This window comes from Cornus florida, unplaced genomic scaffold, assembly GCF_030987335.1.
Source record: "Cornus florida cultivar Cherokee Brave unplaced genomic scaffold, ASM3098733v1 CherokeeBrave_3.0.0_Hap2_Chr04, whole genome shotgun sequence".
NCBI classification, from domain to species: domain Eukaryota; kingdom Viridiplantae; phylum Streptophyta; class Magnoliopsida; order Cornales; family Cornaceae; genus Cornus; species Cornus florida.
Genome location: NW_026775574.1, coordinates 82,135,488 through 82,148,367, shown reverse-complemented (window position 1 = coordinate 82,148,367; position 12,880 = coordinate 82,135,488). Strand labels below are relative to the sequence as shown.

General features: G+C 37.4%; 1 protein-coding gene across 1 annotated transcript; it reads left to right on the top strand.

Moving 5' to 3' along the window:
• The first annotated feature begins 806 nt into the window (after nucleotides 1-806).
• Nucleotides 807-1,717, top strand: LOC132305222 (uncharacterized). The gene is made up of 2 exons (XM_059802896.1): nucleotides 807-1,189; nucleotides 1,279-1,717. The coding sequence occupies exons 1-2, from the start codon at nucleotides 807-809 to the stop codon at nucleotides 1,715-1,717; spliced, it is 822 nt and encodes a 273-aa protein (XP_059658879.1).
• Nucleotides 1,718-12,880: the final 11,163 nt, after the last annotated feature.

Here is a 12,880-nt window from a genome sequence, read left to right as displayed (position 1 = left end):
ACGGTTAACGATTTGGGTATGGACTGGGTATTGGATAATATTGGCAAGGTCAACGAAGCTTTGGGTGTCTCCTCAGAAGGAGATGATGATCGAACACAAACCATTCTTCATGATATTGTGGCAGGAAACAATAATACAGAGACCTCTAAAAGCACAAAAGTTGTTAAAAATAGGAAACATGCACATCGGAAAGGTGATCAAAAGGTTAAGAACCTTATTTCTAATGTAAATTACGAAGGGAAGGATGGGGTGAATAAAGAAAGGGGAAGGACCAAAATTGGAAAGCAGGGAGGAGGGGCACTGATCATCTTTGGTTCTCAATGAAGATACGAATTATTACATGGAACGTCCGTGGATTAAATGATCCGGACAAAAAAAAGGTGGTTAAAGTTGCTTTGAAGAAGTGGAATGCCCATGTTATTTGTTTGTAAGAAACCAAGTTGGCTTCTATTTCTGATGATGTGGTTAGAAGCCTTTGGGGAAGTAGGTTCGTGGATTGGGAAGCCTTGAACGCCTCTGGTACATCAGGTGGCATTCTTATTATGTGGGATCGTAGATGGATGTCCCAAACGAATATCTAGAAAGGGCTATTTTCTTTGTCATGTGTGTTTCAGATGGAAGATGATAATTTCAGTTAGGTCTTTTCTGGAGTTTATGGACCCGTTATTGATTGTGATAGACCTGTTTTTTGGCCAGAACTTAGCTACATTAAGGAATTGTGGTCGTTGCCTTAGTGCTTAGGCGGGGATTTCAATTATGTTTGGTCTCCATTTAAGAGATCCACAGGGGGGAGGTGGTCTTCGGAGATGACCCAGTTCTCCGACTTTATTGATGGTCACCTTCTTATTGATTTGCCTTTGCAAGGGGCAACTTTCACTTGGTCTAGCGGCAGAGAATCAGTTACTTTATCGAGGCTCGACAGATTCCTGATTTCTGGAGATTGGGAGGAGAAGTTCCCGGATGTCACTCAGGCAGCTTTGGTTAGAGTCACGTCTGATCATGTGCCCTTAGTTCTTGATTGTGGAGGTATGAGATCTAGACGGACTCCATTTTGTTTCGAAAATATGTGGTTGAGAGCTGAGGACTTCCAAGGGAAGGTCCAGTCCTGGTGGGAGGAAGCAGTGTTTACTGGCTCTAATAGCTATGTGCTTGCTAAGAAGTTTCAGATTCTCAAATCTGAGCTTAAGAAGTGGAACAAAGTAGTATTTGGGAATCTTTAATGGAAGAAAAATAGAGTCCTAGCTGAAATTGCTGAGATTGATCGTCTTGATGAGACAGGGCAAGTCACGGAATCTCTACGCTCTCGAAGAGTGTCTTATTAGGCGATTTTGCTGAGATTGCTACTATGGAGGAGATTTCGTGGCGTCAGAAATCTCGGGCTTTGTGGCTTAAAGAAGGTGGCTGCAATACTAAATTCTTTCACAGGCTTGCTAACGCTCATAGAAGATACAATAACATTGGGCGTATTCGTGTGAATGGTTTAGAGTTGCGGAAAGAAGACGAGGTGCGTGGGGGTATTGTTTCTTTTTATCAGCAGCTCTATACCGAGACTTTAGAGTGGAGACCAAAACTTGATGGTTTGCATTTCGATGCCATTTCTACGCTGGATAGTGATATGCTTGAGATTCCGTTCTCTGAAGAGGAAGTTCTCAAGGCGTTATCCAGTTGTTATGGTGATAAAGCTCCAGGCCAGACGAATTCACTATGCGGTTTCTGAAGGAGAGCTGGGAGGTGGTGCGTAATGAGATAATGGGCACTTTTCAGGAATTTCATTCTCATGGCACATTTGAGAAATCATTAAATGCATCTTTCATTGCTCTTATTCCTAAGAAGGGCAACGCCTCTGACATTAAGGACTTCCGGCCAATCAGTCTAGTGGGGTGTATGTATAAGCTTATTGCCAAGGTCCTTGTTCTTAGAATGCGAAATGTTTTGGATGGAATTATCTCAGAGTCACAAAATGCTTTTGTTTGTGGTAGACAGATTTTAGACTCCGTTCTAATCGCAGGCGAATGTGTCGACTCCAGGTTGAAGAGTGAAGTTCCTGGTGTTTTATGCAAATTTGACATCGAGAAAGCTTATGATCACGTGAATTGGAAATTTCTTCTTTACTTGCTTTGGAGAATGGGCTTTGGGGATCGATGGATAAAATGGATTGAATCTTGCATCTCGTCAGTTATGTTCTCTGTGCTTGTAAACGGCTCTCCTACTGGTTTTTTTCTGAGCTCGCGTGGTTTGAGACAAGGAGATCCTTTGTCGTCTTTTCTTTTCCTTATTGTCGTGGAGGGATTTAGTAGATTAATGAAAAAGGCAGAGGATTTGGAGTACATAAGGGGGTTCACTGTTGGTAGAGATATTGCTAACCAGATTGCGATATCCCATTTGTTGTTTGCAGATGATACCTTGGTTTTCTTTGATGCTGATGTTTCCCAACTCAGGTATTTGAGGTGCATTCTTACATGCTTCCAAGCAATGTCTGGTCTTAAGATTAATGTTGGAAAGAGTGTGCTTGTTCCAGTTGGGGAGGTTTCCGATATTTCCTCTTTAGCTGCTGTTCTTGGGTGTGGAGTGGGTGCTTTTCCACTCCCTTATCTGGGATTACCTTTGGGAATCTCCTCCATTAGAATGGGGACTTGGGATCCGGTGATTAACAGGTATGAAAAAAGATTAGCGGGATGGAAAAAACAGTATCTTTCGAAAGGGGGGAAGGTCACTCTTATTAAGAGCACCCTCTTGTCCCTTCCCACATATTTCTTATCTTTGTTTCAAATCTCATGCTCTGTTGCTGAACGAATTGAAAAAATTCAGAGAGATTTTCTTTGGGGTGGAAAAGGAGAGGAGTTTAAGTATCATCTTGTTAATTGGGAGCAGGTTTGCAAACCGTTGAAGTTTGGTGGGTTAGGTATCCGGAAGTTGGTCCCTTTTAATAAAGCCTTATTAGGGAAGTGGTTATGGAGGTTCGGTAAAGAGCGTCATCGACAATGGAGAAGAGTTATCTCGTGTCGTTTTGGGGAGGAGAGTGGAGGTTGGTCCTCTTGTCCTGTTTCTATTACTGGGAGAGTTGGCATTTGGAAGTTCATTCGGAAAGGTTGGGATGTGTTTTCCACCCATATTCGATTCAAGGTTCGTAATGGTATGAATGTTAGATTTTGGGAAGACTTATGGTGTGGTGATCAATTGGTGTCTTTTTCCTTTCCTCGTCTCTTTAGCATTGCCGAGAATAAGCATGCTTATGTAATTGACTGTTATCATCTTGATAACAGTGGAGTTACGTGGGATGTGCATTTTAGACGTTCTTTTCAAGATTGGGAGATAACAGAAGTTTGCGTCTTTTTAGACCTGTTGTATAGACAGAAGGATGTTGGCAGAGGTTGTGATGATATTTTGTAGACCCCCTCTCTTCATGGTAGATACGAAGTTCGATCCATGTTCTTGTGTTTGTCTAATTTTATTGGGCATAATTTCCCATGGAAGTGTATTTGGCGCTCTAAAGCTCCTATTAGAGTTGCCTTTTTTGTTTGGACTGCTACCTGGGGAAAAATTCTAACATTAGATAATATGTGTAAGAGAGGTAATACCATTGTTAACTGGTGTTGTCTCTGTAAAGCTGATGGTGAGTCCGTGGACCATCTTCTTATGCATTGTTCTGTTGCATCTGATTGTTGGAATCTCATATTTAGTATTTTTGGCGTTCAGTGGGTAATGCCTAAGCACTATTTCCAATTTATTAACGCTTGGAGAAGTTGCCCTGTTTCTGGTCATGCTCGTGATTTTTGGAGGGTCGCCCCACATTGTGTTTGGTGGTGTATTTGGAAAGAGAAATAACAGAAACTTTGAAGGGAAGGAATCGTCTTTTGCAAACCTTAAGTCTCTTATTCTTCGCTCTCTTTTCTGTTCTGTTATGTTAGAGGCAGCGCTTGCTCCTCGATTGATGATTTTTTTGTTCTATTGTTGGTCCGTAGATTTGGCTTTTGCTTTTTCGTTTTTGTGTATTAAAGACACGTTCTCCTTTTGATCGTTTTTTAAATATATTTTTACTTATAAAAAAAAAAAAAAAAAGGAATAAGAATTGCAATTAAAATGAAATTCTATTTATATATTTGAAACAAATTGAATTTAAAATGGGATTTTGAATAAAAATAATATAAATCATTTTTGTCCTTGTTTAAATAATAAATGAAATATTTATTTTATTGTAAAATATACTCTAAAGTTAAATCAAGAAGACAAAACAAAAAAAAAAATACCGGAGTATAGCAAACAAAAAAATTGGTGTGAAATATGGAGGATCGGACCAATTCTGTATTATAGATTTTTTAAATAATTTTTAAAATACAAGAATACAAAAGTGGTGGTAGATCAATCTATTAAACTTAGTTTAAGATAATGTACTATACCAAATAAAAAATAAAAAAATTGGTGTGAATTATGGAGGATTGAAGTATGACTTTTGGTTATAAAATTCTGTATTGTAGATTTTCAAATACAAGAATACAAAAGTGGTAGTGGATCAATCTGTTAAATACATACTTTTGGTAATTTTGAGAAATCAATGTCTTACTCAAAGTTCCATGACTTTGAGGATCAAACTGTTAAATGCAATTTAAGATATTGAAGTATACCAAAAAAAAAAAAAAAAATGGATGAACGACAAGCTAGTACTATGGATTTAGTTAAATAAGAGAAGAGGAAGTAAAACGTTGAGTGGATATTTAATAAGATAGGGTTTAATAAGAAGAAGATGTTGGAGGGTTTATTCTTATCTCTTAAAGTTTAGCAAACCAACGGTTGAGACGGATTACAATTTAATGGCTGAGATTAAATCTTATCTGAATTATGGGCTAATGGATTGTCAATTCTAAACCTTATCTCTAATGGATTGGGCCTCATAATGTTTGCTGGGGCTAAACTTGTACTCCTATGGGATTAAAACTTTTAAATGAGTAATGATAATACGCATGCATGTGCCTTTGACTTAAGGCGGCATCTGCAGTGCGAATCTACCATAGGAGTATATAAGATCTTGTAAGTTGTGCTTTCATCATGAAATTTGTTCTGTATTTGCTCTTTTTCCTTCTTGTGGATCGGATTTCGTGATCGATCGATCACGTTAAAACTTAAAACTGTCTTATACTTTTCTTAACAAATTGTTGTTGTTGTTTTTTTTTCTTTTTTTCTTTTTTTCTTAGAAGAGAACAAGTTATCTTTTATAATTTTCTAAAAATTTGTGTTTTTGTTTTGTTTTTTTTTTTTTTTTTTTAAATTCTCGATGACATTAATATGTTGCATGTTCTTAGATTGCTTTATTTTCATGATAGTTCAAGAACTCCTCCCGGAGTAGGACCTCTTGAGGTCTATCACCTTATTCGGTTAGATTCTTCTTATTGCTCTTAAGAACAGTGTGAATTCCTTGTTTTCTTATATCTAACGCGATCGATTTCGCCAGTGGTGGTTATTCCATTAAGTCTGGCAATGTTGTGATTTTAACTTACGGTTATGATTTGATACTTGGTAATTTGGTTTTTTATGCTAATGGTCTTCAGTTATATGTACAACAGCCTTGTTGGAGCTTGTGGTGGCTATTCCATTGATTCTAGCAATGTCATGTTTTTAACTTTTAACAATTATGATTTGATACTTGGTAATTTGGTTTTGTATGCTAATAATCTGCCCACCATGTAGGGCGGCCATGAGATTCCAAATATTTTGAGAGGCTCTAGGCGAACTTTCAAATGTGAGGCCCTTAAGTTTCACACGTGCAAAAAAAAATTATAAGAGTGCGAAATTTTCACACGATGTTTTCAAATTCTATAGCTAATATAATTGTGCGCCTATGCCTTGTGCACAAGGCAACTAACTAATAATTATAAATTTATCACCACCAACAAATAATTGTGCGCCTGTACAGTGTGCATAGGACAACTAACTAATAACTATAAATTTTTATCATCACCAATAAATAATTGTGCGCTTGTGCAGTTTGCATAAGACAACTAATTAATAAGTATGAATCTATCATCACCAATAAATAATTATGCGCATGTGCAATATACATAAAACAGCTAACTAATAACAATAAATCTATCAATTAAAGAGTGCGAAATTTTCACAGGCACAAAATAAAAAATGAAGAGAACAGTTTACTAGAGAACAGAAAACTGCAGCTTCTTTTACATTCATTCTTTATATAGCTACTAAAATTTGATGATTACAGAATGTGGAGATGAGGTGACTATATATATTATAGGACGCTGAACTTGTAGTACTGAAGAAGTAGTGGGACTTTTAGGTTATATGTGGCATCCACTATCATATATAGTATTGTATTAACTACACTACACTTTGTGTTTGTTTTTTTTTTTTGGGAGCCAATTACCCCTTTCTTGATTTCAGGATGAGGAATCAACTTTAGTAGCAGTGATTGGTTGATCATTGCCACAGAAGACCTGTGCAAATTAATAGAAAACCATTAACTTTTGTTTTGTTAAAGCCTGCTCTTGATTTCCATGTGTTTGTACATTCTGATGGCAAGTGCTTTGACAGTATTATTAACCGAAATTCTAGCTGAGCCAACTTCAAATAACATCAATAATGGTGGTATGCATCTTCATATAAAAATAAAAAAAAACCCTGAATTTGGCACTTTTAAGTATTAGCATAATTTAGAGATCGAAAAAGTTAATTATTACCTCAACCCACTTGTAGAAGGGATCTTTAATTTTCGTGGGATTGAATGTGAAAATGCAAAAAATTATGAGGAAAAGGGGTATGGTTGCTGCTGTTGTGAGATTGGAGTGAACTTAGGGAGAGGAAAAAAAAAAGGACCTGTCATAGATAATGGACTCGATCGCCATGGTTTGGAAGCTAATTTTCACTATTGGAACAAAGGTAAAGACCCGAATCAAACGAATCAAAGTTAGAACAAATCAAATGATGAGATGAACGAAAGAAAGAAACAATTATAAAAGATCGATTCATGCAAAGGAGAGAGAGAGGATGAATATACCTTGTCACCTGAGGCGATAGCGGAGGCTGCGCTGCGGAGAGTCGAAGCAGATTGTGTCGTCTGAAACTTGCCCTAACTTAATTTTTTTTTTTTCCATCCCCTAGCCTCAAAATTTGAGGCCCAACCAGACGTGTCCTAACCTAAATTTTTTTTTTTTTTCCATCCCCTATGGGCCTCAAAATTTGAGGCCCAAGGGCCGGCCCTGCCACCATGTGACTTCATTCCTCCTTGTTACAGCTGCAAAGGTGCGAGACCATTGGGAAATAAAACAAGGTAAGTTTACATCTCAGCCCCATCGACTAGACTATTGTGACGTTTCGAACAGCTTAAGACCACTTATTAGAAATGGAAGGGCTTTTCAAGCGCCTAAAGTAAAAGTTCATTCAAGTCAACTCCCCGCCAGCAGCTATCACTGTTATTACCAAGATCCCCCCCTTCCTTTTTCAAAGAGTCGTGAGCGAGAGGTGCCCTTAACGGAACGAGTACGGGCAACGGTGCGAAAGAGCTAGGCGCCAGTTCGAGGGTGTCCAAAGATTTTGAGCACCAAGAATGTTTAGAGAAATCCCTATCGTACCATCTTCTTTGAATGGACCAAGAGCTGTCATTTTCTTCCATTCCCTCTCATTTTTCAAGCTGTTGTGAGCGAGTTTCGAGCGCTCTCCTTCCGCCGTTGTTGAGGAATGAATCTCAAATCTTTTCTTCCTCGCGGACTTCTCCCTTTGCGTCGTTGGCCCTTCTTGGACAACCGAACCCATGCTCTGAGGCACCTTAAGGTGGTGGAAATAATTAATTTTGTTGGGCTTATAAGTGATGTTGAGCTTGCAATGTATTTAATTAAGAGAGTGCTCTCAAGATTACTTTTGATCCTTATCAACCACCTCTAATAGGAACTCGATGGGAGTTCATGGAGACCTTGGCACCAAACTTTCCGCTAGAGCAACTTTGGTAATTCTTTAATTATATGTTTGTATAAGCTAGAGCAGCTTTGGTAATTATTTAATTATATGCTTGTATAAGCTATGGCTTGTACATCCTTCCCTTGTAAGTTTATTTGGTATTATATGTTGGATGGTTGAACCTTGGGAAATAAGTAGAGAGATTTTTCATTTATTTTATTTTTACTAGAATTTTATTAATTTACTTTTTCATTTTCGTTTAGTGGCTTCTTTGTCAATTATTATATATTTTTTTCATTCGGATGAATCAAAAACCCCGGAGTCTTCTAGGGGTGGAAGTAAGAAAAGACATTGAATATTTTTCTGTTAGAAATATTGTTCCCTTAAATTTAAAACCCAATATAATATTGAATAACAAAAACAAGAAACTAAATGAAAAACATCCATTCCCCATTATATTGTAGAACAAAACTATCGAATGCATCGTACAACTAATGTTTATTTACACTTATATTTATACGGCCTTATTACAAAATAAACATATGTATATCATCAATAGCGTTCAATTACTCCCTGGTGAGCAGGGAGTAATATACTCACTTTTACTCATAGCCTTAGAATCTAATCCAATAGCTATTGGGAGAATAATTATTTTAAGAAATTAATATTATTTTAATTAGCCATTAATTATGAAATGACTATACTGAATACATTCTTGAAGATAAAAATATATATATTTAACTATGAACTGTGATCACCCCACCGCCACTGTCACCTCTGCCCCGCCACCACCTCCCCCACCACACCACCTCCACCCAAACAGATTTGATGGCTACATTTGGAGGAATTTCTACCATAGACAATAAAATGACTCAGGAAAGTTTCTAATGAAACTTAATTTATAAAATATACCATATAGACAAATAGTCATCGTAAATGGATGATTTTAAAATCAGAAGCCAAAAACTAACTCTTTTTTAAGATATCATAATATAAAACTAAAATGGAGTTTCATCATTTAGCTCTGCTCTTCTTAAATACCTGTTATATTTGCCCCAGTTGCTTATGATATCTCAGATAATTTTTTGTGGTTTGAGGGGTGTGGCTACTGTTTTGCTCATAGTACTAAGGCTTTTGTTGATATTCCCGTTTACTGTATACATGTAGATGCTCATGGGTGCTATTATTTTTTCGTTACAGCACTGGTGTGCTTGGAATTGCTGGATTTTTTCTATAGCTGGGAGTGCCCCTTGATGATTGTCTAGAGGCTTAAGCCATTTTCTTATTAATACAATGAAAAAAAAATAAAACATAAAACTACTTAAAAGGAGAAACTCGCTCACTGAGTCATCAAATCCATTTAGAAGGTAAAGAACATTGAATAAGAGAAACTAGCCCGAGAAATTGTCCAATGCACCACGATTTTCGGTGCAAGTGAAACTAATGGTACGTTTAGTGTGCAAAAATGGAATGGAATGTTCATTCCAATCATTCCTTTGTTTGGTATGAAACTTAAAGTGAGAATGGTCATTCCATTGGAATGAAAATCCATTCTTGGAAATAAAAATCTATTCCACAACTAAACCTATGAAATGGCCATTCTATTCCTAAGTAATTTATTTTAAAAAATCGACTTCCCAAAACACCCTCATATTCCAAATCCAAAAACCACCATTACCTTCCACCACAATCATCTCCGCCTTTTACCACCACCACCACCACTACCACCGCCTTCCACCACCACCGCCACCGCCTTTCACTACCGCTACCGCCACCACCTTCCACCACCACCACCAATGCCATTGCCTTTCACCACCTTCCATCACTACCGCCGCCATCGCCTTTCACCACTGCCACCACCACCACTGCTACCGCCTTTCACTACCATCACCACCTTCCGCCGCCTCAGCCCTACACCGCCTTCCACCACCGCCGCCACCACCAACGCCGCCTTCAACAACCACCAACGCTGCTGCCATCGCCTTCCACCACCGCTATCGCCTTCTACCACCTTTCATCACCACCACCACCACCACCACCTTCCACCACAGCCATTGCCACCACATTTTACCACCACCACTGCCTTCCACCACCATTACCACCACCCCTGCCGCCTTCCACCACCACCGCCGCCGCTGCCATTTCCACTGCCTTCCACCACCACCATAGTCACACCACTATCTCCTTCTACCACAACCACCACACTACTACCACCGCCTTCCACCAACACCACTGCCACTTTCCACCACTACTGCTGCCACCAATTTCCACCATTGCCACCTTTGCTGCCTTCCAACACCACCACCTACACTACTACCGCTTTCCACCATCCACCACCGCCACTGCCACCATTTATTTTTAAAAAATTATTAGATAATATTATTTTGTTAATTTAATTTATTTGTTACTAAGAGGGATATTTTGGAGAATTCAATTAGAAATTTATTCCATTCTAAATTTTAAATTGGTCAAACCAAACACTAGAATGGTTATTATCATTTCATTCCTACACAATTCATATTTACAACCAAACTATAGAATGGGAATGACCATTCCATTCCATTTCCATTCTCATTCCATTCCCACTTACATTTCATTCCATTCATGCACACCAAACGTAGCATAAGAGAAATTAGGAAAAGAAAAGGAAAATTAAAAGGCCAACAACAAGGGCGGCTCGAGCCTTAGGTAAGTTAGGCAGCCGCCTAAGGCCCCAATCAATAAAAAGACCCCAAAATATTATAGTTGCCTAGTATATGATATATTGTAATTGTTTCCTTATTGAACATTAATTCTAAAAAAATTATCTCCTAAAATAACTCCTTTTTTTTTTTTTTTCTCTCTCTCTCCCTCTCCTTATCATCATTCAAGAGAGAAATTATTTATCTCCTAAAATATCTCATTTTTTTTTTTATTTATCTTCTAAAATATGTCATTAATATTTTATTTCTAGTATGTGAATTTAACTTTGCCAAATGGTGTGCCAAATATAACACAACATATAGCTATTGTCAAATCTATTATTGCTCTATTCCTTCTCTCTTCTCTCTCGCATGGACTGCCAATTTGGTTTTGTGCTTGTGTATATATATATGTTAATTGTGCTTGTATATATATATATATGTTAGGGTAACTTACATAATCCTCTCCTATGGTTTGCCATAATTACAGGCAGCACCGTTCCTGTTTCAGAGTTTACACGAACCTTCCTTGATCCCCCTTAGAGTCGACGGTAATCAACGATGAAAATTGATGATGTCAGCTACAAATTTTTTAAAAATTCCTAAAATACCTTTATCCCTACCGATTGATATATATATATACACACACACACACACACTGATGCTATATAATTGAAAGTGAAAAGTTCCTGTAGAATGAACAACTAATAAGCACATCAAATCCAAATGAATGAAAATTTTCTAGCATTTGAAGCTTCTATATTAATTCAAACCCTAAAAACAGAACCATTGGATAAAGAACTAGAAATCTACCCATTGTTTCAACACAAAAAAACAAACAAAAAGAAATTTCGAGTAAAGAATTACCGATTGGAAGTGTTGAAAACCTGCTTTCAGTTCATTTAATTCCGAGTAAATAATATATTTTTTTTATCTTTTATGTTTTTTTTTTTTCTCGTAATTTTTGTTCATTAATCAACAAATAATGATAAAATTCGGAGAAAGAATGAGAAATGTAGCCATGTTTCTCCACTCAAATCAAACAAAAAGTAATTGACAAGTAAATATAGAGTAAATGAAGAAGAGAGTGTGTGTTTGTATGTGTGGAAGTACCACAACCAGTTTCACCGACTATCAAAGTGACGCGATTATCTTAAATCTTCTCAATGATTTTATCTTTGAGAGCCATTACATGAACATCATCAATTGTCCCAACTTCATCACCGACATCCTTGATTTTCAATTGAAACCCCTCATTGCACTTTCAAAATTTTAACTTCTAATTTGGGACCATCAATTGTCCCAACTTCATCACTGTAATGGGTCTCGAAATTAAGATTTTCCAATAAGGTTGCAATCCACCTTCTTCGTCATCTCTTGAGCTATACTGTCTCCCTTACCAAAACCATTTTTCTGCACCGTGATTATCATTGCCGGCAGCCGTGAATCAATATCTCAACATCGTTGCTAACCCAAACCAAGATCATCGCCGGCCGTTGTGAACCAACATCTCAACATCATTGCAAACCCAGACCAAGATCATTACCGCCGGCCGCCGTGAACAAACATTGTTGTAAAATCTAGACCATCATCGTGAACCAACATCTTAACATCGTTGCAAAACCCAGACCAAGATCATCATCGCCATGAACCAAACCTCAACATTGTCACCTTAACCCCAAACCTCACAGCCACCACCGCCGTAAATCACGTCGCCGTTGTAGTCGCCCAAAATCGGTACAGCGAACTGTTTAGGATCAGGCCAAAGACATTTTTGGTAAATTTTTTGACAGTGACCAACCATCGGTCTCTTCAGATCGCCTCTCTCTCTCTCTCTCTCTCTCTCTCTATATATATATATATAGATATAAAAAGAGAGAGAGAGAGGGTATTTCAGTAATTTACCATAGAAAATTAAGGACATTTCAGTAAATTAGCCAGGTCCGTTAGTGTATTTGACAGTCCGTCACACATAAGGGAGGTCGGCGTAATTTTTGAAATAGGAAGGGCGCTGCCTGTAATTATGTCAAACCATAGGGGAGGTCGTGTAAATTACCCTATATGTTAGTGTTATGTGTGTGTGTATATATATATATGTTTGTTGTACTTGTGTATATATATATATATATATATAGATGTTAGTGTTTTTATTTATTTATTTTTAATAATCTAAATAAAATACAAACACTCACAAAAAAAAAAAAAAATGGTTGTTGAAAATTATAGTTGAAAAATAATGGTTGTTGTGTCAAAAAATAACATTTTGGATGAAATGCACAATTGGAGCAGAATTGCTA

Excerpts from the sequence above, each read along its gene's own strand:
- LOC132305222 (XM_059802896.1), top strand. The coding sequence starts at position 807 with ATGACCCAGTTCTCCGACTTTATTGATGGTCACCTTCTTATTGATTTG. Across the intron at positions 1,190-1,278 it reads CTCAAATCTGAGCTTAAGAA|GGCAAGTCACGGAATCTCTA; the intron begins GTGGAACAAAGT and ends TTGATGAGACAG.